Consider the following 27,429-nt stretch of genomic DNA (forward strand, 5'->3'; position numbering starts at 1 on the left):
ATAAAATACCAGGATATTTTAGCTTAAAGCTCTTACTGCCAGTAACTAAGCCATAAGAGAGGCATTTCAATCTTTTAGTTTGGGGTGGGGGGAGGGCCGGCGCTACCATTAGGCCTAGGGCGCAGACCTCAGAGGGGTGCAGTACTGCCCTTTTAGGGTCACAGTTTTATACAAATTAGCTGTTTTAAGAAAAAGCATACTAAAAGGAAAATATAATAGTTCAGAAACTCTTCTTGAACAGCTGAATCAAAGTTGGCAATTTGGGTATGGGTGTGTGTGCAAGTAGCTCGCCTTGCCTAGGGTGCAAAATAGTCTGGTACCGGCCCTGGGGGGTAGGGGAATGTGCAAAAGTCCGGAAACCACCAAATGATTAGCAGTCAGGAAAAAAGAGGCAGGATCCTTTGGGGAAGCCCAGAGGGTCACAATGGGACCCCAAGTGGACCAGATTTGGCCCAGGCCTGAGCTTCAACACCTCTGTGTTAAAAGGGCTACTTCAAAAGTTGCCAGTCCCTCAGAGACTCTTTCCCACAGGCCCTTGTTACCTGAAGATGCAGTGCAATCATTAGCTTTTCCAAGAAGTGTGTTACCCTGCAACCTATTATTATTATTATATTATTTATTTATATAGCACCATCAATGTACATGGTGCTGTACAGAGTAAAACAGTAAATAGCAAGGCCCTGCCGCATAGGCTTACAATCTAATAGAATTCCTGCAGAGTTTCCCACCTTGTTTTGCTGCCCTTGCTCCTCTGTCTTTTCACAGCATCCCGGCATGCAAAAGTTATAGCAGATAAAACTTTTCCAATCCGATGTATACCATCTTTGTATCAGGAAAGACTTCAACTGCTAGGCTGGGTTCGGACGACACGCTAATCAACTGGGGTGGGTGGGTTAATAGGAACAGAATGGGAAACAACTGTTGACTAGCATGTCGTCCAAACTTAGCCCTAATTTTCCACACACATCAGGTTGCTGTTAAAGGTAGGCCGGAAAAGAAACAAAGAAAGAAAGAGAGACACAACCCTAAATGTCTGCCTGCTAATCCCAAAACTATGTGTGGAAAGTACTCAGCAGATACCCAGAATCACTTGTTTATTAATACAACACATGTTCCAGGGTTGAGGCCTATGAAAAGAGCCCCAGAGCAGAGGCCTGGCTTAAATGAATTCCTCTTTAAAATGCCTTGTGGAAACAAACCCAGCTGAGTCCACCACTCCCAAGCGTTCTCCTTCAATTGTGCTAAACTCATGGCGGTCTCCATGGTACTTTATTTACACCAAGAAGAGACTCTCTCTCTCTTTTCTTCCCCACTCAGGCCACAGTGTTTGTGTGCAAAAAGAATACCAAAAATATATATCATGTAAACATCCCAAGATGTGCAAGGTAAACATGTTCCCCAGCCAACAGGCCTCCGCCCATCTCAGAGCAAAACACAGGCAGAGACAGTATTTTTTTTTTTATGAGATGAGACAAGAAAGAAGATGAGTGTTTTAATGGGATCCCTGCCTGAAAGACTCCTAAACCTTGGAGTAGCGGGCAATATGTGGCCCTCCAAATATTTTGGCCTACAACTCCCATCATCCCTCACTGCTGGCTACACTGACTAGGGCTGATGGAAATTGTAGGCCAAAACACCAGGCAGGGGGGAGCTCATTAGGAGTAGAAATTCAACAGGCAAAGCCCCTCTTGCATGAAGGTGGGAGAAGCTACACAATTTGTGCACTAGACTCTTGATAAGGGCAAATATGGCAATCCTATTCTGGTGTCACTTTTTCTTTTGCCAAGGCTCATATTCTGACAGAGGGGGCAGCTGCAATCGGTGAACTTTTAGCCAGATAAGCAACTGTTAAAGGTGGTAGAAACATAAATGGCGACAGCAGAATCACCTTGGCACCGTTCAGCTATCTGATAGACAGAGGAGCAAAAGGGACCGAACTTGCTAGCAAGGGATCATGGGATAGCCAGGGATGTTTGAATTCATAGAATCATAGAATAGTAGAGTTGGAAGGGGCCTATAAAGCCATCGAGTTCAACCCCCTGCTCAATGCAAGAATCCCACCTTAAAGCATCCCTGGCAGGTGGCTGTCCAGCTGCCTCTGGAATGCCTCTAGGGTGGGAGAGCCCACAGCCTCCCTAGGTCATTGGTTCCATTGTCGTACTGCTGTAACAGGAAGTTTTTCCTGATGTCCTTCTGACTTCCTGTAACTTGAGCCCATTATTCCGTGTCCTGCATTCTGAGATGATCGAGAAGAGGTCCTGGCCAAACTCCAGCTTGCAGCTTGGTTCAGTTCATTCCCACTTTTGCTTGCCTTCTGTTTTTCAGTTTGTTTGAACAGGAAAAATATTTGTGTGTGCATTTTTCAAAAGTGTGCACTTTTCCTCATTGATAAAAGTGTGTAAATGCAAAAGTGCATTTCAGAGGGCAGTTTTTTTAACGTGCATTTTCCAATACAATAGGAAGTTAGGGAATATGCCCCCCTGCTCCATTTGCGTTCATGAAGCTGATTGCTGGGAGATTCGGGATAGATAAAAGGAAGTACTTCTTCACACAGCACGTAGTTAAACTCTGGAATTCGCTACCACATGATGTGGTGACGGCCACCAATTTGGATGGTTTTAAAAGGGGGTTGGATAAATTCCTGAAGGAGAAGGCTATCAATGGCTACATGCCCTGATGATTATGTGTTACCTCCAGTATAACCGGCAGTAAGCCTATGTGTACCAGTTGCTGAAGTAATTAAAGGTTTCTGTATATCTGCTGTGCTCCCATCTTACTATCCTTTCAGTAATGCATGTTACGTATTTGATAGCTCTGTAATTTTAACCATAAGTAATTTTTACCATATGTAGTATAGTAAAATGTCAAGTTTGTACGTGTTGCAACGATCTGTGGATTGAGCAATAAACATATTGTTGTTGTACCAGTTGCTGGGAAACATGGGTGGGAGGGTGCTATTACATCATGTCCTGCTTGTGGGTCCCTGGCTGATGGCTGGTTGGCCACTGTGGGAACAGAGTGCTGGACAAGATGGATCCTGGGTCTGATCCATCAGGGCTCTCCTTATGTCCTTATGTTTGGGGGTCCGAATGGGGCAAGTTCCTATGATTTATGAACTGAAACGAAATTCTCATACATCCCTACACCCTGCATCTTCTTCAATTGGGGAAGGCACAGGATAGGTGAAGCTGCCCCAGGTGAGACATCACGTGGATCCCTTACCTAGTGCTTCAACCAGAGCTGCTTCGCTGTGGTGAATCTTACACAACCAGGGAGTGCCCATGCCCAGCAAAGCCAGGTCCCCAGTCAAAGCAGCAGTTGGAGGAGCGCCAGATGGTGCTTTGGATGGAGACCAAATTATTTCAGGAGTGTGGCCCTGCCCACTGGTGTCACTCGGCCCACAGAGGGCTGGGTGGAGGTAGGGTGTACAAGCAGTAACAGATTTTATTATCTATTCCCCCAAACAAAAGGTCTTCCTTTACAGTTCTAAGCATTTCACTTCACTTACATAAAGGTATAAATAAAACAGGATTTATTTAACAAAAAGGGGGGGGAATCAAGAGGGACAATGCATATGTGGACACAATATAAAGACTTAGATCATCTTTAAATGAGCGTTTTATATCATGCTCGTTATTGGCCACTCACACTGTTCACGGGTCATTCTGATGACACCATTGGCCTCCCTCTCCATTTCCTGGTTTAGCGCTAAAAAAAAACCACCTCAGAAAACCCGACTCTACTGGAATATAACGATATTTGTTGGGTTTTCCTGCCATGTACAGGCAAAGTTTTGCTACCAAATGCCCACTAGAAGGCGCTGTCCCATTCAACTGCATTGAGGCTGTACACGCCCCATGGTTGCTGTTCTATTCCTGCTCTCTTCCTCATGTAATTACAGCTCGTTGCAGAAGCAGAAGAGAAGCAGGAAACACAGCCATGATAAGGGAACACAATTTTACCCCCGTCTGAAGGAGTTCTATTTCTGCAGTGGCCAGCCAGATTCCTCCAGGAAACCCACAAGCAGGACATGAGGGCAATTTCCCTCCTCTCACCCCCCAGGCTAGTCCAAGATGTCGTATCGCCTGAGGTGGGTGGACCAGCCATCGTTACTTTGCCACAACCACGGCACATTCGGTACTTGGATAAAATTTACTGTGAGGACCAGTCACAAAAATGATAAGAGTGCCCCCTTTTCTGTGTTTGTGGGGTGGTGGTGGCTACTTACTTTGACTTCTCTCTCTCTCTCTCTCTCTCTCTCTCTGGCTTGTCTTTCTTTCCTTCACTCTCTCTGAGTGTTCCTTCCTTCTGGCTCCTTTTCCTTTCTTGCCTTCTGTTTCTCTGACTATCCTTCCTTCCTTCCTTTCTCTCTGGCTCCTCTTTCTCCCCCACTCCCAAAAAGAAGGGGGTGCCTCCTCCACTTGCCTTTCTGAGAGGTGTCATTCTAGGGTTGGCCAGGCACCCTTACGGGACACATTCAGCCCAACTTCAGGCCTGCTGAGGGTTTCTACCTGTGCAGTTTCCTGGGAGTGTGCTGCCCCTGCTTAGTCCTGGAAATGAGGGAGGATTGTTGTGGTTGCCTAGCGACAGTTGTGACCATCTCTCTTAGGGCAGGCCAGCACAGTACTTGACTCCCCAAGCTGAACCCAGGGCCACGACTCCTGTATGGCAGCCCACCATCAGCTGAGTGAAAAAGGGCCTGTTAATTGCTGCCTGCCTGGGACTACAAAAATATGAGCGATTGCGCCATGCATCTGGTGTAGTGGAAGCTCTGAGGTCTAGGGTGGTTAACAGCACCATTATTATTATTATTATTATTATTATTATTATTATTATTATTATTATTTGAAAAAAGGAGAGAGAAGTTTGCCACCAAATTTTGTAGTTTGCCACTAAAACTAGAGGCTTAGGATGGACAAATACATATTGTTTTGCCCCTTTGCCCAGTGCTGGCTTCAGGTTTTTGAAGGCCCTTCAGCAAGGCATCCTCTATGGACCCCCCTCCCTCAGTGAGTCCACCTTCTGAGTGCTGCTGCCACCAGCTGCTCTTGCTTGCTTGACAGGCAGGGAGCCAGGGAGCAGGTATCAGTGTTCCTCCTTCACACCACCACAGCTGTCTGGGCCAGAGCGAGAGGGAGGTGAAAAAGCAGGTTGCAATGGTGAGGAGGAGCAGCAACTGCAGGACGTACGTGCTGGGATTTGAATCTTTGGCTGGTGCCCAAACATACTTTCCCTTGATGTTGGCCCGGCCCCCCTTTTTTGTTGTTGTTGCTGTGCAGGGATGGTAGCAGAGGGAGTGTAGCCTGTGGTGGGTGTAAAAGGGGGGCGGGGATTCAGGCGATCCAAAGTCCCCCTGTCTCAGGACATCGTTGTTTGCTAGGCTGCAATCATGTTACTCTTAAGTCTTTGGGAGCTTCCCCACTAGGCCTTTGCAGAGGACTTTCTGCCATTTGTTCATTCATTCCCAGGGCTGGCGCTACCATTAGGCCAACTAGGCAGCCGCCTAGGGTGCAGACCTCAGAGGGGCACAGTACTGCCCTTTAAGGGTCACAGTTAATACAAATTAGTTGTTTTAAGAAAAAACATAATAAAAGGAAAACTTCTTGAACAGCTGAATCGAAGTTGGCAAAGTGTGTGTGTGTGTGTGTGTAGCTCGCCTTGCCTAGGGTGAAAAATAGTCCGGCACCGGCCCTGTATTCTGTTCAGAAAGAATTGTATCCCAAACTTTTATATTCTCCTGTTTTTTTCATCCTTTGTTCTCCATTTTTGCTATTGCTGCTGCTATTGCTGTATTGTCATTTTGTTTATTTGTTTCACATACGCTGGTTTAACATGATTTTTTTTAGCTTGCAATGCAATTCCACTGCAAACTGTTGCAGTGTGGACTGAAGGCTTCTCCACATTCAGCAAAAATCCCGCAGACTTACCAGGGCTTTGTCTTCTGGAGTCTTTGCAGTTTTAATGATTGGCAAAATACACATGGTTCCCCAGAGCTTGTTTTGCCAATTTCGTCCCATATGTTTTAATTCTACCACCACCAGATGGTGCTGTTTTAGAGTGCGTTTTCCATTTATTACTGTATTTTCAGGGTTTTATAAAATGACCGAGTTACACTTGAAAACAGCAGGAGAGGCATCAGAGATTGACAACTTCATGAAAAGGACCCACGAATTTCCATGAGTGACCAATCATGAGAGTGCAATTAATCGCTCCTGGGGAGAAGCTTATAGTGTAACCCTACTAGGCCCTAGCCAATGTTAATCCTACTTAAAGCAGACATATTGAAAAGAATGGAACTTAAATTAACAACCCATTGGGCCTGTTCAGAAGACACCTTAAAACCTGCTGGTTAAGGCTTTTGGTTAAACAGCAGGGTTTAAGGCGTCTTGTGCAATGCATTTTGTTAAATCCTGCTCACTCACTAACCACAGTCAGACCATCTGCAGCAGGGTTAATGGCTCTAACAGTGGCTTAAAGTGTTGTTTGCGACAGCACACTTTGTGGTTATTGCTAACTCTCTGTATCTTTAACAGTTGTATAGAAAAAGAAATTTGAGCAGGTGTCATTTGTATGCATGCAGCACCTGGTAAAATTCCCTCAACCCTCATTGAGTTGTTGCTGGAGCCGTTTTCCCTTCTACAAATCCCCCACCCCACACCCCAAATATACTTCTGCAAACTTTTCCCAAGCTTGCTGTATGGATGATCCAGTAGAATTTTAGGATACTTTTAGGATGTTTATAGGATGTTTTTAACAGTGATTTTAATTAGTAATTTATGTATTTTATGCTTGCTGTTGTTCCCTGCCTCGATCCAATCGGAGAGGCGGGTAAGAAATAAATTATTGTTATTATTATTATTATTATTATTATTATTATTATTATTATTATTATTATAGACTGGTGCAGCAGGCCTGAACTCAAGAATTCATTATCATTTGTGCTGACCCCGCCTCACCAGGCTTGCTGCAACAGGTTGCATCTTGCTTCTTGGGTTGTGTTCGTATTTCTGGTATTTACTGGAATGCAGTTGTTATTGACCAGAATTTAGACCTGATTAATTTCACAGCTGAGAATATTACTTCACTGAAGTGTGTGCTTTCAAAAAGCTTTATGGCTATACCTAGATATATATTTTTAAATGAATGAGGATCTATGTCTGGGAGACCTGAATTATAGGTGCTCAGGTCACAGGGCATACTTCATGCATTCTTATAGTTCTGCATTTGTTTGCTGAACTGGCAATTGGGTGGAAGCTTTGATGAGCCATATGTGGATCATGGGTTGTACAGAGCCTAAAGCTGCAGTGCGATCCCTAACCCTATTTACTTACAAATAAATTCTACTTTGTTCAGTAATGCTTACAGCCAAATAAATGTGCATAGGATTGCTGCTCCAGTGTAGAGCAGCCTTCCCTCAACCTGATGCCCTCCAGATGTTTTGGGCTACAACTTTCAGGATTCCTGATGATGGGCCATACTGGCTGAGGCTGATGGGAATTGAAGTCCAAAACAAATGGAGGCCCTATATATGGACGTAGAGAATGTTGCCTTTTTTTCTTTGCTCTTCCCTTTAACCAAAGTGATCCTTCCAGCACAGTTAACTGAAGCAATAGCGTCACTTGTTGACCCTTCAAGAAATAACAGCACAATGATTTCAATACACTTGGTTGCTATTCAACTTACTCCAATGATACTTGGAACAAAGCTGTAGAACTTGCCATCGTGTGAGCTGTTCTAGGATCTGGAAAACATGCAATTAGCTGCTACAACCTTAATCATTGCTGCATAGAAATTGTTATAGAGAAGCAAATGTGGGGAGGACCTCTGTGTTGCAAAGGAGAGTAGGAAAGGTAGCAAGCCGTTATGAATGCCCTGATTCCAACAATCTTAAGCTGGTCCCACTCCCAGCCTCTCATTTACTTTCTTCTTGGAATCCTTAAGCAAATTGATGGATCCATAGGTCAGTGGTACAGAATCTCAAATAAGAGCTTAAAACTAAACTATGCTGGTATTTTACCCTGCCCCTTTTGCCACGCCCACCACTGGAATGTGGCCCCCAGGGAGCTTTCTGAAAGTGCATGCAGCCCTTGGGCCGAAAGGGGTTCATCACCCCTGCCATAGATGGCCATGTGACAGAATGGCCCAATCCATACATCAGGTTGCCTTGTTCTATCTCTCAATCTGAGCATGACACCTTCTCTCTCCCGGCTCCTCTCCCTCTTTACGCCAAGCCAGCTAGTGTTAATTTTTAATCTTTTTTAACCCTTGTTTAAATTTCTGCTCTGAGCTTTTGTGGGCGAGTCTGCACGAGCCTGTGAATGCAACTTTCATCTGAGCGCTGTGAGTACACACACAGGTCGAGTGAGTTGGCATTTACAAGCCTCGGGGAAAGAGGAAGTTGCTTCAGGGAGTTTGGAAACTTGGGAGTTTTTTTCTCTCTCTCTCCTCAGACTAGGCACAAACAACCTTGATAAATAAGTGTCAAAAAAGCTGGAGACACCAAGCACTGCGGACGGTTGACATTGGCTTGGATTGCCTACACCTGATTTTCCTCAGTAAGTCACTTTCTCTCTTTTAACATATTGAACTTTGTATTCAGGAGCTTCTAAAGTTTAAACTATTATTTATGTGGGGGTCCCCCCCCCTAGTTTTTCCTGTGCCTCCTGGAAATGTATACAGTTGACATTATCTTTCAGTGTTGGTTTATCATCAGAGTGGCTAACAATGAGGGTTGCTTGTTTCTTGTGCTGACCACTGTTTCTAGGCTTTTTATAGCAGCTTGATTTGCAGACATTAACAAAGGAATAGTCTTATTTCCTTGCTGTGGAAATCTTCAGCTGATGTTTTCTAGAGATCAAGAGTGGTTAAAAGCACAAGGGCAGGTGAGAACTGCCTCCTGGTCCCTGATCAGTTGGAAATCCACAATATAGGGTGGTCAAAAAGAGGATAGGGCTCCTACACCTTTCATAGCTTAATTATAGCAGTTTTTGCACAACTATTAAAGGTGCAGGAGCCTTGTCCGCTTTTGCATCTGGCCACTCTATCCAGCAATGTGTAGACAGAGTTGCCATCAGTCTTTCAGACCCTGCTCCTGTATCTGTAGCAGTGGCCTAACATGCAGAAATGTAGTAGGTGAACCTTTCCCTGGCATGGTGGTAAAAGAATAGGAAAAGTTTCATCTAATTAATGCATAGGAATATAGGACCTTTAGAAAAATGTGGCAAATGGGCATCTGTGTTAATTTCAAATTTGTTCTCTCTGCTGTGAGCCCAGAGAAAATCTTTCTTTCCTCATTCCCAGCTTCAACACTGTCCATGGAGAAAGGTTACAGGGCTGAGTTGTGGGAGATGTCTGACTTAGTTTAAGTCTTGACTCCAGGACAGTTTAGGATACTGACACACCCAAGTCTCTTCTTTTCTACCAATTATATACTGAGGGCATTGAAGGGGATGCTGACTGCAAAGATCCTTTGGGAATCAAGTCAAGCTACAGGATTGTAGGCTTGGGTGGGAGCAGGAAGGAAAAAGCCACGGGCCAGCACCAGAGATGAAATGATATTTCACATGAATTAGAAATTTGGTAGCATTTCAAAATCTGACTTTTTGAATTCTGAACATTTTACAAACTTCACTTGTTGAATATTGGCTCTAAGAACACTGGAAGAGCTCTGCTGGATCAGGCCAAATGCCTATCTAGCCCAGCATGTTGATTCCCATAGCGGCCAACCACAGTTCCTCCTGGGTAGCCTACAAGTAGGACCCTCCTGCTCACGTTCCCCAGCAACTGGGATTAAGAGGCATACTGTCTCTGACACAGGAGGTAACAAATTGCCATCATGATTAGTTGCCATTTATAGCCATCTTTCATGCATTTGTCTAATCTCCTTTTAATCCTGTCCACTTTGGAGACCATCACTGCATCTTGTGTAAGCAAATTCCATAGTTTAACTATGTGCTGTGCGAAGAAGTACACCCTTCTGTCCATCTGAAATTTCCCACCAATCAACTAAATGGGATGACCTGGCTCTGATACTGTGACCTGTTGAAATCCTTCTATACAATCGTTAAAGGGGCGAGAACCCTGTCCTCTTCTGCGTCTGGCCGCCCTAGTTTCACATAGGGTTGGACAGATTTTGTAAAATCTGCGCTATCTGTATTTCGTGGATTGTCAGGTGCCTTTTGTTCTGTCATCCGCACATTGTCAGAATCAGATTATTAGCAATTTTGGAAATATGCAGAAATTCACATTTGTTCAAATTCGCACTTGTGGAAAAGTGCAAATCTCCCCCAGATACACAAATCCCCCCACCCAATGTGCATTTTCATGCTTTAGTCTTTGGGGAAAATCTGCATTTTTGACCAGTGGGTTTATTTTGGTTTTTACATGTTTTTTCATGACTAAATTTGCATAAAATTCTGGAAAGTAAAAAAGAAAAGAAAAAGGTCTATATGAGCTTCATCCCACGTACCTGTTTCCCTCAAATTATCCCCTACAGCGCTAAGCTGTCGGCGTTGTTGTTGTTGCTACCGGGCGGCTGGATCCTTTGCATACCAGGAAATGGGTTTAAGGGGGGAAATGTTAAAAAATCATTAAAAAATCAATGGATGACCCATTCCGATTCAAATTTGATATGCTTAAAGCTCTCCTTAATATCTATTACTGTGCCAATTTTGATGTCTTTATCTTTAAAGCTTACGCAGATGTAAGCATTTGTTTATTATTTTTCTTCAAATCCTGTCCCAGTGGCCGCTCGGATGATACGCTCGAAAACTAGTAGCAAAATATGGCAAGTCTTTTGCCTTTATAGTACAATTAAAGCAGGATGCATGGGAGTACTTCACAATAAAAGCAGATTATAAACTGGAAAACTTCAGAGTCCTTTGCATGCAATTCGCAGTGATGGCACAGTATAACGCTGCTGTGATGAAGCTCTAAGTCAGTGGAATCCATGCTGTAGAACCCATGGGACAGATGCTTAAAAATCTACCCTTATCTGATTCCATTGAGGATTTCTCTGACATCCCTCATTTCACAGCACCCTTACTGATCCTGTCCAAGATCCAACTTTCAGATTCCAGGTCTCTAAAGTAGCTTGGAGTCTCTGCTTCATCCGCCAAAACACTTTGGAACATTCGGAAACGTCTTCCTTTTAACCACCTTGGATATCAAATACAACAGGATGGATAAAGATGTGGATGAGTAACTAATCTACACTGAAATCAAAGGCTGCTGTGCTGTCCATAGGAAATAATTCAGAGTCCATATAGTGTAATATCTTTACCTGATGGAAGAGATATGGATGTCTAAAAAGCTTGCACATATTTTGTGAGCTGGCCTAATAAAGGTATTACGCTACATGGATTTTCAAATTATTCCACACGGTGTTGATTCTTGGTATGCACCTTCCAGCAGCTCTGGCACTGGAAGAATCCCCGTGAGTCTGTGGCTAGGTGGAGATAAGGACCACGAGGGCTTCATTTTTCATTTCATGATGTTGGTGTGAGGTTTTTGTTTTTCCTCTCCTCAGACCAGCTGACATTTCCAAAGGAAATGTAGCCTGGTTTTGGAGGAAAGAGGCAGGGTGCTAAAATCAGGTGGTACTTTAGCTACCTTATTTTAAGATGTTGCTACATAGTGGTTTTGAGGAGGGGCTAATGTGCATGAACTAGCCTTCCCTAATGGATGCCCTTCAGATAGTTTGGCCTACAGCTCCCATTATCCCCAGCTAGCAGCGCCCATGCACACACTCTCCAGTGCAGTACACCTGGAGGGTATTAGGTTGTTATTAAATTTATATCTCACTTTCATCCAAGGGCTTCAAGGCTGAGTACATGATTCTTTCTCCACTTTATCCGCACAACAGCCCTGTGGAATAGGGAAGGCAGGCAGGCAGGCAGATTTTCCTAAGTTGCCCAGTGAGTTTCGTGGATGAGTGGGGATTTGAACCTGGATCTCTCACCCCACCCCACCATTGTAATTTGACACTCCAAGCACCATGCCACCCAGGTATTGCCCCCTTTGTTTCTTCTTTTCTTGGCATGCTTTATGCCTACAACATCTATGCAACAGGCAGAAATTCAACAGGTATCACTGTCCTCTCTCCTCCACCATGCTGCACTTTTATATTGGGAATTCTGTTCTATGAGTTAGCCTATGGCAGACTTCCCCAACCTGGTATCTTCCAGATGTTTTGGATCTCAACTCCCATCAGCCCCAGCCAGCATGGCTAATGGTCGGGAATGCTGGGAGTTGTTATCCAAAACATCTGCAGGGCAGCAGCTTGGGAGAGGCTGACCCAGGGGTTAGCAACTAGAGGCCTCCAGGCCATTTCTGGACCCAGTGAGACACATTTTCTGGGGCCCTCTGTCGCCAACCTAGAGGAAGTGTGGAGAAAGCAGGATGTGTGAAAGCCGACTGTGGCAGCAGGCTAGTAACCCCATTATCCCTCACTCTCTTCTCATAGTGCCCACCACCCCGCAAAAAAACCCCTAGTTGCTGGCAAGGGTTTTGATGCAGGGCCAGAACTAATGGCTTGTGGGCAGCACTATATCACTCCGCACCTCGAAGGTTTTGGATGTGGTCTGTGCCAGCCGGCGATACTTGCACAGGCGCAAGAAGAGTTACAAGAGCAGCTTCCAGTTTCTTAACCCACTTCCCTCTCTCCCCCTCATCGCCTGCTTCAGAAACCACCACATGAACCACGAAAGCCTCTCTTCTTGTCTATTCATTGACTGTTGTAAGCTTTTGAGAGCAGGCAGCCCCCGTTTCCTGAACTGGAGCTAGGGAGAAGCTGCCTATTAGAGCTGTGCTTTGAACGGCAGCTTACTCTATGGGCCTTTATGTATGTATTTATTTATTGCATTTCTGTACCACTCGATAGCCAAAGCTCCCTTAGCGCATGAGTGTGTGCGTGTGTTGGGCGGGAAGGAGAGTATTTATTTACTAGCTTGACTCGCGCAAACCATCTGCGCGCTAATATTTTTATTGCTCAGTAATCATACTTTTCCAGCTTTTCTGTGGGCACCCAGAAAAGCCGAGTGCAAGGCCAACTGGGAGTCCATTGGACTCAACCCCTCCCAGGCACTCAACCCTGCTCCCCCCCCTCACCTGGCCACCAACCCGCAAGACTTAACTAAGGCCTCCCCCCACTCCAGTGAGCCGCCCAGCCTCCTCTTGGGCTCCACCCTCTCCCAGACACTCCCCCCGCTCCCTCCCAGCCACTCCTCCCACTCCCAGCTGCTCCCCCCACTCCCAGCTGCTCCCCCCACTCCCAGCTGTGTTTATATATCCTGTTGCTTAGAAACACAAAGTTCTTCTCATAGCTCAGAACCTCCATGCCACACATTGCCACACATCGTTTTAGCATTTTATATAGAGAGATTTTCATTTACATTGTGTTGGATCCAGGAACTGCCTCCTTAGAGTGAAAGAGATCCACTTCCGGAAGGTCACTCCACCTGTTTTGGGGAGATTCCTTCCTCCCCGTAGTTCGCCCCATTCGCCAGGGTCTCTCTGTGTAGCATTTTCAGGGGGGCTGGAGGGCTGCCTTAGGAAGGAGGGGATGAGGAAGCCCACTTCCGCCAGTGCAGATAATCCATCATAAATCTGGATCCAACCCAGTATCTGTAGGCCCCCTCAAGACAGCTTTGAGAATAAAGTATACATAACAATACACATCAAATATTAATCAAAGACGGTGCTAATAATAAAACAAACACCTAGCCCCACAAATACTCAAATACATAACATAAATCCAGCTAAAACCATCAGCAGCTTAATAAAAGGCAACTCGAGGAAAAGCCAAAGAAAACAAATGGGTCTTTACGGCTTTTCCTACAAGCCGGCTGCAATGATGAGGCCAGATGAACTCCAGATGGCGGTGCATTCAAAAGATGTGGGGCCAAGGCAGAAAAGGCCCTCTCCCTCATGCCAACCAAACTGTTCTCAAAAGCAGACAAGTGAGAAGGACCCTTTGCTGATGACTTTAAAGTGTGGGCATGCTGATATGAGTTCTTCAAGAAATTTGGTCCCAAACCTTTTAAGGCTTGAAAGGTTGATCCCAGCGCTTTAAATTCACTGGCAACCAGTGCAAATGGTGCAAAATAGGTGTCATGTGAACCAGCTGACCGAACCCCAAAAGCACTCAGGTGGCCGCATTCTGCATCAGTGGGCAGTCCCACGTTGATCGCATTACAGCAGTCCAGCCTGGACGCCGCTAATGCAGGGAGAACTGAGGCGAGGTCAGATCGCTCAAGATGGGGCCACAGCTAGTGAACCAGCTGAAGCAGGCCGAAAAGCACTCCTGGTACATCAGGCACACGAGAAGGCCAGGGTTTGGTTTTGCTTTCCTGGAGGGTCAGTTGGCAACCCCAAGTAAGCTAAAAAGCTTTGCACAAGGTGTGCTTCCTTTTCATCTAGGAGAGCGGTGTGTGGTGTGTGTGTGTCTATGTCTGCCTGCCTGCCTGCTTGTCTGCCTAAATCAAGTCTGAATTCCATTGGGGATAATCTGCTGTGATGTGCATGCCAGCGTTGGGCGGGACTAGAGCAAAAAGTGGGTGGGGTCAACACCCTCCCTCTCTCTCTCTCTCTCTCTCTCTCTCTCTCTCTCTCTCTCTCTCTCTCTCTCTCTTTCTCTCCTCCCCCCCCCCCCCCGCCCCGGGCAGCCCACTTTTTTCTCTGTCTTCTCTGTCTTCCTCCTTGTCCACTGTGGTGGGAAATGAGGGACACATTGCTTTTTCCAGAGGTCTGATTGCTGGCTGCTGGGGCCTTCTGAAATCGCCCTGAGGACGGCGTGAAAGTAGACCAAGGGCGGCGGCAGCTTGCCCACTATCCCTGCTCTGAAGTGTCTCCAGTCGTAGACCTTGGACCCTCTCCAATAGGACTGGTAGTGCCAGGATTTGTAAAGGCCCGTCTGGCTTTCCTAATCACCAACGATGCCTAATTGGAGCTCTTTGGGGCTTAGGCCTCCAATCGCTACCTCCCACGCATCCCATCTCCAGCTTGAAAAGGGAGCCAACCAGGTAGAGGAGGGTGCCAGTTAGGAACGATTTGGAGACGTCTGTTTCCATGGCAACGTCCCAATTAGGCCTCAAAAAGGAAGGAATGGGGTTGCGCTTTGATCTCTCGTCCCTGGAGGAAGCTGGGATGTAAATCAGAGAGCTGTGTGTGTGTGTGTGTTTGCGTGTGTGTGTATAAACCAAGCAGCAGGCCTCTGGCTTTAGGCGGGTGTGCAAGGAAATCTATTCTCACTCCTGGGGTGCCCACTACAGTTCTCTGCCTCTTTCCAATTTTCCTCTTGTGTATCATCATGGCAGAGACCCCAATTGGGATGGGAGCCCTTTCTCTCCAGGCACTGCCCAGGCATATCAGGCCGAGTATGCCATAAAGAAGCTCTGTTCCCCAGCTATTGTGGCTAAGAAAGCCAGACGGTTATCCATTTCTATTTTTAAAATTTATGCTAGTGGTCCTGAAAACTTCCTTGTGCCAAGTCATTCCCCAAGTTGATTTGGTGTTGTATGATGTACTTCTCTGGGCCTGCGTTGAAGCCACGCTAATCAGTACTTGACAGCCACTTACTTTTGCTTAATTCCTTCCATTTCCCACAGGTGCAATACTGGCCTGATAGCTCCCAACCTTTCCGCTAGAGGGCGCAATAGCCTGGAACCACTTCCTCCCAAGATGGAAAATCTTAACGATAACTTCTCCTGCTATGACTCGTCGATCGTCAACTACCGCTATGCGTCCGTGAGTTGGGGCATCGTGGTGACAATAGTAGGCACAGTGGGCAACATGCTGACCCTGGTGGCTTACGCATTAGATACCAAGCTGCAGACACGCGTCAACCTGCTGATCGTCAACCTGACCTTGGCCGACATTCTGTACTGCACCTTCCTGCAGCCCTTCTCCGTCGACTCCTACTTGCATCTCTACTGGCGGGCGGGCGCTGACTTTTGTCGGGTCTTTGGGATGCTGCTCTTTGTCTCCAACTCGGTCTCTATCTTGACTCTCTGCCTTATTGCTGTCAGCCGCTACCTGCTGATTGCCAACACGGCTCTCTTTGACCGCATTTTCTCCCGCCTTGGAGTGATGCTCATTGCTTTGGCCACCTGGGTTGCTGGCTTTGCCAGTTTCGCACCGCTGTGGCAAGTCTACGTCTTGGTGCCCAAAGTCTGCACCTGCAGCTTCCACCGCATCCGCGGCCGGCCCTATACCACCATCCTCATGGGCTTCTACTTTGTGGTGGGTCTCAGCTGCGTCGGTATCTTCTACTTCCTCATCCATCGCAAAGTCAAGAGCGCCGCCCATAACATGGACCAATACAGGCTGAAGAAGGTCAGCCTGAAGGGAGCCCATGTGGCTGGGACTAACTCAGGCATGTCAGGACACTACCAAGAGCTGGACAGTGGGGTGGACAGTGGGGGGGCTTCCCAGCATTCCTGTGAGAGTCTGCCCTCTGGGCCAACAACCAAGACCTCTGTCCCAACTGTTTCTGATAGCAGTGGGGCTCCTCCCATGTCTCAGCCTACGGCCCCACCTAAGAAAGCTGCCCCATGCCAGACCAAGGACAGCCACTCCGAATTCCGCCGGGTGACCCGCATGTGCTTTGTGGTCTTCCTGTTCTTTGTCATCTGCTACATTCCCTTTCTGCTGGTCAACATCTTTGATGCCAAAAACCGGGCTCCAACCGTCGTGCACATGATTGCCGCCAACCTCACGTGGCTCAACAGTTGCATCAACCCAGTACTTTATGCTGCCATGAACCGCCAGTTCCGCGAAGCCTACAAAAACGTGGTCTACAACTTGGTGCGGAGATTCCGACGGTGATGCTAGCTCTCCAGGGGAGCAGGCAGATGACTCCCAGTCTCCATAGGAACATTCTGCTCTGACCGCCACCACCACCCAGGTTGTCCTGGGGACAGAGAGGCCACCACAAAGTGGCCTGGACATCCATGCTGAACTAGATACAGGAAGATCTTAACTTGCATCTTCTTAGAATTTCTGTTGTTTTACTGCTGTATTCAATACTGTATTCCATATTCTGTTGTGGGCTTTATGGGTAACATGGAAATCCACTGGGATCGATTGGCTAGACCTTGCCTTGTTGAAGCTGGAGAAGCACCTCCTTTGGGATTTCCAAACATGACAGCAAATGTTGCTCCTTCGCAAAGTCTCAATGGACATTCATCTACTGTCTTTTTAACAGGCACGGACACGAAGATGCTGCCAGGTCTGCACTTTGATATATATATATATATATATATATATATATATATATATATATACACACACACACACACACACACACACACACACACCCCCCTTGACACTGTTCAGACGACACTCTAAACCAGGGTCGTTAAGCTGTTTCAGCTAAATGTTATGGTTTTGTGTGTCATATGAACCATGACTTAGCGTGTTGTGTGACCATTCCTAACACTGGTGGCTACATAACCACAATTTAAACACGCTGACTAACCATTTGCTTCAAAAGGGTTAGTGACCTAATCATGGTTTAGCGTGTTGTCTGAACAGGCTAAGTTTTGAAAATGCATATTTATATTTATCACCTCTATCCAGCACTCTGCTACCCAAGCAATTTACCTCTTGTTGCTTTGACCACGTGAGATTTACACATTGCACAATAAAAGCCTCATCTAGAAACACCCTTAGCAACATATGCAACATGCGGCCCTCCAGATGTTTTGGCCTAAAACCTCAGTCATCCCTCAAAATTGACTATGTTTGTTAGAGCTGATGGAGCTGATGGGAGTGGTAGGCCAAAACATATAGAGGGCTACATGTACAGAGATTTCTGTGTCTAGCCTGTTGTGTGATAAGGATGTTGACAGTAGCATGATTTGATCATCTTTTCCTTTACCCATGATTCAGCACAGTCCCTCATATACTCAGAATTTTCTCTTTTCCATACATGCTGTTAACAACAACAGCAAGAATCCAGGCAGAAGTGTTCTTGGTGGTTGCTCTGAAACCCTTCAAGACCTTTCCTCTGGAGCGAACAAGAAAGAGATCTTGGGGTTGTGGTGACAGCTCGATGAAAATGTCAACCCAGTGTGCGGCTGCTGTAAAGAAGGCAAACTCCATGTTAGGCATTATAAGAAAAGGAATTGAGAATAAAACAGCCAGTATCATACTGCCCTTATACAAATCTGTGGTGCGACCACACTTAGAATACGGTGTACAGTTCTGGTCATCACACCTAAAAAGGGATATTATAGAGCTAGAAAAAAAATGCAGAAAAGGGCAACTAAAGTGATTAAGGAGCTGGAGCATCCCCACTATGAGGGAAGGTTACAACAACTGGGATTGTTTAGCTTGGAAAAAAGGAGGCTAAGGGGAGACATGATAGAGGTGTATAAAATTATGTATGGTATGGAGAATGTGGACAGGGAGGCATTTTTCTCCCTCTCTCAAAATACTAGAACCTGGGGGTCATCCCAGGAAGCTGATTGGTGGGAGATTCAGGACAAATAAAAGGAAGTACTTATTCACACCGCATAAATTATGGAACTCACTACCAAAAGATGTAGCGATAGCCACCAACTTCGATGGCTTTAAAAGGGGGGTGGATAAATTCCTGGAGGAGAAGGCTATCACTGGCTACTAGCCTTGATGGTTATGTGCTACCTCCAGTATCTGAGGCAGTAAGCATGTGTGCTCCAGTTGCTGGGGAACATGGGTGGGAGGGTGCTGTTTCACCATGTGCTGCTTTGTTGGTCCCTGGTCGACAGCTGTTTGGCCACTGTGTGAACAGAGTGCTAGACTAGATGGAGCCTTGGTCTGATCCAGCAGGGCTCTTGTTATGTTCTTATTCACCAAGGCCTAAATCGCTTTTAGAAATGTCCCCCACCCTACCTCATCCCAACCTGACACACACGCCCTTGCTTCCATTTTTTCTAACTTAAAACCCCCCAAATGACATCATGGGACCTTTCCCCCTAAGGGAGGTGCTCCAGTGCCCCTATCATCAACACTGCCCCTTTCTTCACCATTTCCAGCTCTACAGTAACCTTTCTTTTTTAGATGAGGTGGCCGGAACAGTACACAGCGTACATGGGGGGTGAGAAAAGCAGAACCTGATGGAATGCCTTGTTCTTTGCAATGATAAAACATTCAGTTCCTTTGGCTTCCTCCTTTTGCATCTGGTCACTGTACCGTGGCCCCAGATTGGGCAAGAATGAGGCATATCTGTTTTAAAGCTGCTGCCCCTCCCATTTTGAAAGCCAATCTCCCTGGATTATATAATATGTCCATTGACAGTCTATTTAGAAAAGATTTCACTGCTGGAGGCTATACTGTGCATATTTCTGTGTTGTGCTTTTGTTTTTGGACTTTATTATAAACCTTGAATAAAATAATATTTTTAAAACACTGATCTCTAGGCTTAGTGTTTATTTTGACCAATTCCACTTTCATGGTAGCTTCCCGTGCAATGCTGCTGTCGGTTAAATGGCTCCAGAGCTGAGTTTAGCAACACAGCTGGTGAACCAATTAATGAAGAGTGCAATCTAATGCTCACTTACTTGGGATTGTCCTTGTACTGGGTGGAATTTATTTATAACTAGACACGGCTAGCAGTGGGCTGCAGATCTGAGCTGATAAAGAGCTCTGTTTTATAAAGGCGCTGTCACTTTCTCTAGCAGGGCTGCTGGGCTTTTTGAAAGCAGCCTGGTATGCAGGAATTCAGCAGATGCAGCTTTTCTTGGCCTCAAACTTAAAACCATCTCAGGTGTAACCCTTGGGTCGGTACCCAGGGCCGGGTTCTATGTCTAGGGGTTGTTTGTTTTTCCCTTAAGGTTAGCTCAGGCTCAAGCCCCCACCCAGGAAACCTGGGACACCAATTTAGAGATGTCTGAGTAGCAACCTCACCCACACACCTGAGGTATAAGTACTGGTATTTATTCAGTTTGACAACAAGCAACAAAAATAGAACATGGGAGACAACCTTTTGATTAACACATTTCCCTCCCAAGGTCTAGGTAGGCCGATGGAAGCCTGTGTCCTTTAGCCTTATTCACAAGCCCAGGAGACAGTGAATGAATAGGGATCCTCCAGGCATGCAATAAGGTGGATGGTAGGTGGCAGCAACTGGAACTGGGGTGCGCTGCAAAGAGAGCTGATTCAGTAGGCCCAAACCAGGAACTGGGGTGCGCTGCAAAGAGAGCTGATTCAGTAGGCCCAAACCAGGAACTGGGGTGCGCTGCAAAGAGAACTGATTCAGTAGGCCCAAACCAGGAACTGGGATGCGCTGCAAAAGAGAGCTGATTCAGCAGCATCAGGAACTGGGATGCGCTGCAAAAAGAACTGATTCAGTAGGCCCAAACCAGGAACCACCTCCAACACTAACCATGTCAAAGTTCAGCTCCTCCTTCTGCAGCCAGAGACTGTTGCATGCACAACACTATATGCAAAAGAGCTCCTTCATGTTAGGGCATGTTTTCCCTGCTCCCCCCCACCCCGGGTGGCATGTACTCATTTCTCTACTGCTTTACACAGGTCTCCACATTATTTTGCCCCTGGGCTCTTCAGGGCAGTTATGGCTAATCTATTTCATTTCTGCCTGCCATGAAATGGTCATCCCTGATGGAGTGGGAGCCATGCCAAAAAAGATCCTGGTTTTGATCAATGTTTCATTTATAACCCCACTTTTCGTCTCCCATCCAGGCACCGAGCAGACCCCGTCATGGTTAGCTTCAGCTGATCTTCAGCATCATGTGTCTTCAAGCTATAGCCACAGTTCCGTCTTGCTTTGTTTTGCTTTGTTCTAGATGTGATGAGTCTGTGTGCAAACACGGTAGCATTGTCCCTGTTGTGTGTGTTTTTAAACTGGCCCACAGACTTAAATAGCAGCTTGGTACACACACATACACACACAGAGAGAGATGAACCAGAACCAGGGAAACCATTTCCTGGCACTTATGTCTAGGCCAGGAAAACCTGCCCCTGCTTAATTTCCTCAATAGGAGGCTGCTGCAAAAAGGCACAGGAGCAAGGCCCCTATTTTAGGGCAACCATATGAAAAGGAGGACAGGGCTCCTGTATCTTTAACAGTTGTATTGAAAAGGAAATTTCAGCCGGTGTCATTTGTATATATGGGGAACCTGGGGAAATTTCCTCTTCATCACAACAGTTAAAGCTGCAGGAGCCCTGCCCTCTTTTAAATCTGGTCACTCTAGTATAGCTCCTGCAGCTTTAACTGTTGTGATGAAGAGGGAATTCCACCAGGTTCCCCATATATACAAATGACACCTGCTGAAATTCCCTTTTCTATGCAGCTGTTAAAGATACAGGAGCCCTGTCCTACTTTTCATATGGTCACCCTACCCTATTTTACTCTGTGTGTGTGTGTGTGTGTTTTGTACCCCACTTTGAGCTTATTTTATAAAGAAAAACATAATATTTTTTTTAAAGAAATAAAGGCCCTCATTCTTCGCTGTTACAAAGCATATAGTTTCTTTGTTTGTTTACTGCATCTATTTGCTGCCTTTCATAATATTCATCCCATGGCAGTTTACAATGACAAAAATCCCAATGGGTTGTATCCAGAATCATTGTTCCACCAGCAGAAGGATGGCTCTGCAAGAATAGGATTCCAGCCTCCTCTCCTTCCCTCTGCACCGTCCCCCACATCCTCCTAATCTCCTTTGAAGGGTCCCCCAACCTTCTGGAGAAGATTTGGTGGATGTGCAGAAGAGGGTGTTGGAGAGGATGCCGGACTCCAATTCTGCAAGTGGCATTCTTCTGCAGGTGGGACAAAGCTGGATCCATGCCAGAAACAATGTTGTATAATAAAACAACGAAAAATGTATTTTTTTAAAAAAACTTGGAGTTACCGATATCATGGTATCTCTTCTTAGGACTTAACTGGGTGTTTCCTCGGTGTCAAATAATGTGAAAATACATAATCACTGAATAAATGTTGACCCAGTGAGGCACAGAGCCATTGCGGCATCATGGGGAACAGAGAAATGAGGAGGGATGAGGATGTGGTGGAATAACAGGAAGTACCCTTTGGCTGTACTTCTTCATTTTGTGGAGCGTGCATCTGAGGCTTTCCAGTAGTTTGGGTGTGCTTGGCATCCTTTCCTGGTGGGTATCTATAAGAAACTCAAAGGTGCAATGGATGCAAGATATGGCTGCAAGAAAGGCAAATGCTATTTTGGGCTGCATTAATAGAAGTATAGATTCCAAATCACGTGAGGTTCCTCTCTATTCGGCCCTGGTTAGGCCTCATCTTGAGTATTGGGTCCATTTCTGGGCACCACACTTCAAGAAGGACACAGACAAGCTGGAGCGTGTTCAGAGGAGGGCAACCAGGGTGATCAGGGGTCTGGAAACAAAGCCCTATGAGGAGAGACTGAAAGAACTGGGCATGTTTAGCCTGGAGAAGAGAAGATTGAGGGGAGACATGATAGCACTCTTCAAGTACTTAGAAGGTTGTCACACAGAGGAGGGTCAGGATCTCTTCTCGATCTTCCCAGAGTGCAGGACACAGAATAACGAGTTGAAATTACAGGAAGCCAGATTCCAGCTGGACATCAGGAAAAACTTCCTGACTGTTAGAGCAGTACAACAATGGAACCATTTACCTAGGGAGGTTGTGGGCTCTCCCACACTAGAGACATTCAAGAGGCAGCTGGACAACCATCTGTCAAGTATGCTTTAGGGTGGATTCCTGCATTGAGGAGGGGGTTGGACTCGTAGGCCCCTTCCAACTCTACTATTCTATGAGCTGGCATAGTCCAGAATTCACCACTTTGCTAAGTTACTATGAAGGGGCCCAGTTCAATAGAGATGTGATTAAATGGATATTTTCCTAATGGACAGAATGCCCCAATTCTGTTCCTCATCCTGAGCTTCATTACATTTACTTGCAATTGAGAACACTATATAAATATTTTAAATAAATTATCACAAATAAGTTGGTACCCAATGACCAACTACATCTTACATAAAAAATCATGTATGAGGTTCAATATCTACAAAAACACTCCCAGTAAAGAAGATTAGCAGGACTGAAAAGCCTTCTAGGAAAGAAAGTTAGCAGGTGTACACTTATAAGTTGACCATATGAAAAGGAGGACAGGGCTCCTGTATCTTTAACAGTAGTAGAGAAAAGGCAATTTCAGGAGGTGTCATTTGTATGCATGCAGCATCTGGTGAAATTTCCCCTCCATCACAACAGTTAAAGCTGCAGGAGCCCTGCCTTCTTTTGTATCTGGTCACGGGCAAGGCTCCTGCAGCTTTATCTGTTAATGATGAAGTGTGAATTTCACCAGATGCTGCAGGCATACAATGACACCTCCTGAAATTCCCTTTTCTACACAACTGTTAAAGATATAGGAGCCCTGTCCTCCTTTCCATATGGTCACCCTAGTTAACCCTTTCACCTAGCAAATATGCCTTTGGAATTAGAGAAATGGGTGGGGAAAGAGTTAAACACCCTCTACCCTGCTAACACACCTCCACTCTGAATTTCCTTCTCTGAAAGTTTTTTTTTAAAAATAGTATCAAGGTTCAATTACATCTGTTTGAACATAAGAAGAGTCTTGTTGCCCTAAGACCAAAGGCCAATGTTCTCTAGCACTCTGTTCCCACAATGGCCATTCAGATGCTGCTTCCATGGGAAGCCCCCAAGTAGGGCATGAGCGCAACAGCACCCTCCTGTCCATGTTCCCCAGCAACTGGCATGCAGAGGCATGGTGCCTCTAATACCGGTGGTAATACACAGCTGCTGTGACTAGTAGCTGTTGATAACCTTCTCCTCTGTGAATTTGTCTTAAGCTCCTTTTAAAGCCATCCAAGTTGGTGGCCATCGCTACATCTTGTCATGGTGAATTCCACAGTTTAACATGCACAGTGTGATTATTATTGCTTTTATGCATAACATGTATGGCAGACAGGACAAGCCCAGATCAATACTATTTTGTACTATTGTGGTTGCTCTCCAGATGTTTCGGAACACCACTCCTCACTATTGTGAGGAAGGCTGATGTACTCGACATAGAATTGTCCTGAGGGTTCTTGTACCTTAACAGGAGAACTTAGATTATTTTCACCAGGTTTGGCTTTTCCCCATCATCCTGCTGCTACCAGGGGATGACGCCACACCCTGCTGGAATTTCCCCTTCTCTTCAGATCTTAAAGATACAGGTGCTCTCAGAGTCTGGACCTGTCAACCCTAACCACAAGACATGATGTTCTTGCCTTTTTAAAGCCAATAAAAAGTTACGATCATCTCATGAGCGCTGTGTCTCTCATTTCACTTTTTTGTTTAATTACAAGGTGTATCCCAGTTTAGGATGCTGCGATGCAAAGTTCAAAGCAATTCATATTATTGACAGGGGGCAAATGTGCAAGTCTCGCCAAAGCGCAGGCCTTTTTCGTGTCTGTCAAATGACAGCTGCATGAGGAACGTCACTTTTCAGGCTTTGTGCTTTTAACACCAGGACAAGAGCCTTTAGTGTAGTGGCCCCTTCTCCGTGGAACTCCCTGCCCCTGGAGGTCAGGCAGGCACCAACACTAGGCTGCTTCTGGCACCTCCTGAAAACAACTCTGTTTCAAGAAGACTTCCTCTGACTAGCCACTGTTTTTCTGGCTCCTTTGTTTTTAAAGTGAACAATTTTAATTGCGCTTTTTAAATCTTCTTTTTACCGCTTATACCTATGTTCACCACTCTGGAATCTATGTTAGACAATTGAGCAGTATATAAATATTATAGATGATGATGATGATGATGATGATGATGATGATGATGATGATGATGATGATGAAAGCAGCGTAACAGGTGGAAGTCAAGAGGTTCAGCTTTTCTTAGTACAAAAAGCTTGGTGTACTGTAGTGATTACAAGTGTTGCGCTTGGACTGGGGAGACCCAGGTTCAAATTCCCATCCAACTGTGAAGCCGATAGGGTGACTTTGGGCCAGTCACTCTCTCTGTCTCAGCCTGACCTACCTAACAGTATTGTTGTGGGGAAAGGAGGAGGAGGAGGGATTCATGTATACCACCCTGAGCCCCTCAAAGGAGGGGAAGGCTCACACCCCAAAAGCAAATAATAAACAAAGAATCATTCACATACAGCTGTTAAATGCATCCAGCCTCTGCTCACAAAAAAGGCAGCCATGCCACAGGTGGGTGACGCACATGTTTTAAGCACAAGAATGGCCCTGTTCAGAAGACACCTTAAACCATGCCTTTAACCATGGTGAATAAAGCAAAAGGCCAAAGGTGTCTTCTGAACATGGCCTGGCTTTCTGGCTTACCCATCATGGCTAAAGCCATGGTTTAAGGTGTCTTCTGAACGGGCCCACTGTGTTTGAGAGCATGGCTGATCACCTTTTTGAACAGAATCCCAAATGGTGCTTCCCAGGAAGCTATAACAATATGATAAAAGAAATAAAAACACCTTACAATGCAATCCTGTACATGCGTCCGTTCAGAGGTAAGCCTCATTTAGTTCAGTGACGTTATTCCCAGATATGTGGGTATAGGATTGTGCCCTAAATCAATTTCATGCCTTTTAATGGTAACTCAACATCTGCTGCCCAAGGTAGGCCATTTCACCCTGCAGTTTGCAACGGGGTCGGCCTTCATCACAGCCCCTTTGTGACCTGTCTAACTATTAGTCATTGCCCTATTTCCCGTGTTGAGCTCACATGTTTTCCTGTGGGCAGTTGGAAGAGGTTCGCTTTAGGCATTCCCAATAGGCTGCAATCTCTCTCTCTCTCTCTCTCTCTCTCTCTCTCTCTCTCTCTCTCTCTCTCTCTCTCTGTGTGTGTGTGTGTGTGCGTCATTTTCTCATCTTGCCCAACCGTGTCTCCTTTGTGGGTTTAGAACATGCCCTGTATCAGCAATGGTAAAAGAACACAAGATGAGACTGGGGGGGGGATTCCTTCTGGGGGTAAGGTGGCTTTCTGCAATCATTTTACTAGACCTGCTTCGGGGGGGGGGGGCTTCATTTACATGCAGAGGTGGGCAAGGTATGGCCTTCCAGGTGTTTTGGCTTACAACTGCCATTGCGCCTCACCCGTGGCTTGGGTGGGATCCAAATTCAGACAAGTGCAACTGGGCCCATTTCTCCACCCTGTCCTCTGCCCGGGAGCCCCTCCAGCCCCCTGCTGCAGAGTGAGTCAGGAGACCCTGATGAATGGGGTGCGGAAGAGGGATCCCCCCAAAATTGGCTGGAGGCGCCTTCCCTGAGCAGAGCCCTTTCTGTCTAGGAAAGGCAGATCCTGCCTCCAACATAATGTATTTAAGGCCAGCCTTCTCCAATCTACTCCCCTACAGCTGTGTTGGACTACAATCACCATCATCCCCAGTCAGCATGGTTGCCACGCTCTCATGCTCTGCCATGACGGCAAGAAATGCAACAGGCCTCTGATCCTGGCCTAAACGGAAATGGCTGCACCTGTTGAACGAACACGCCGTTGCTCAAGCCTTTGCCAGTAAAAAGAAAAGGGGCAAATCAAGGTCCCGCTCCGGCCACATCCGAGACATTGGGTACTTAACTTGGGGCAGCCCCTCCTGACGTGACATCATCAGCGGAAGTTTGGTGGTCTGGCTTTTGCGGCATAAGGCTTCTTTAACAATCATTTCCTTCCAGAGAGACATGATGTGCTGCGCTCAGAAAGTGCACGGGGAAAGTACGTGGGGAGGAAGTGAAAGAAACCTCCAGAGATTTTTTTTTGTGGGGGGGAACCTTGTGGTTGGCAGCAGCCTACTGGCAGCAAGGACCCCTTTCCCCCTCCCTCAACGCTGATTCCCCCTCCAGGAAAGGCACTGTGAGCCGCTAGGGGCTCAAGAAAGTGCATTTGAGCTTTTTTCTCCGCCCCCCCCCCCAACCTCCAGCTTCTCTTTCCCTTCTATCTCCAATCAGCGAGCCCCCCGACATTCCATTCATCCTGGAAGAACTGTTACTGGGTATTTTGTTGTTGTCATTGTTTTTTAAAAATAATAATTTAGAAACATTTATACTTCTGGGGAATCCCCCAAGTATGTATGTAGAAACCATTATCATCATTTTGGGGTGGACATATTTTGCTTCCAAATTGATAGGTGCTGAACCCCCCAATATCACTATTAGAGAGAACAAGTGAAAACTACAATAAAATGTTGCAGCGTATCCTCCCACATAAATCACAGTGCTCCTGTTCAGGGTTCTAGAAAGCCCCTCCCTCAAGGCAGGGCAAGCCACGCCCCATTTTTGTGTGTTTGATCCCCTCCCCACAACAGATACTCAACATTCCATGACCACTGAGCATGCTCAGTCTTCATTAGGCTGCTTTGAAAGGGGAGCGGTGGTTCCTCCCCAACCTTAGGGTTCCCCCCCTTTAATCTCTGCATTAAAGAGATTATTTTAATACAGTTGTGTGAACGTCATGCCTGGCAAAGGCATGCTGGGAGAATGTTAA

The 27,429-nt window shown here is 46.0% G+C and overlaps 1 protein-coding gene across 1 annotated transcript; it reads left to right on the forward strand.

Moving 5' to 3' along the window:
* Positions 1 to 8,465: 8,465 nt before the first annotated feature.
* GPR84 (G protein-coupled receptor 84) lies at positions 8,466 to 17,236 on the forward strand. Its single transcript, XM_063119605.1, has 2 exons — positions 8,466 to 8,555; positions 15,606 to 17,236. The coding sequence occupies exon 2, from the start codon at positions 15,679 to 15,681 to the stop codon at positions 16,822 to 16,824; it is 1,146 nt and encodes a 381-aa protein (XP_062975675.1). The 5' UTR covers positions 8,466 to 8,555; positions 15,606 to 15,678; the 3' UTR covers positions 16,825 to 17,236.
* Positions 17,237 to 27,429: the final 10,193 nt, after the last annotated feature.

Source organism: Elgaria multicarinata, chromosome 3 (genome assembly GCF_023053635.1).
Source record: "Elgaria multicarinata webbii isolate HBS135686 ecotype San Diego chromosome 3, rElgMul1.1.pri, whole genome shotgun sequence".
NCBI lineage: Eukaryota > Metazoa > Chordata > Lepidosauria > Squamata > Anguidae > Elgaria > Elgaria multicarinata.

Coding starts and splice junctions, on each gene's coding strand:
- GPR84 (XM_063119605.1), top strand. CDS start 15,679: ATGGAAAATCTTAACGATAACTTCTCCTGCTATGACTCGTCGATCGTC.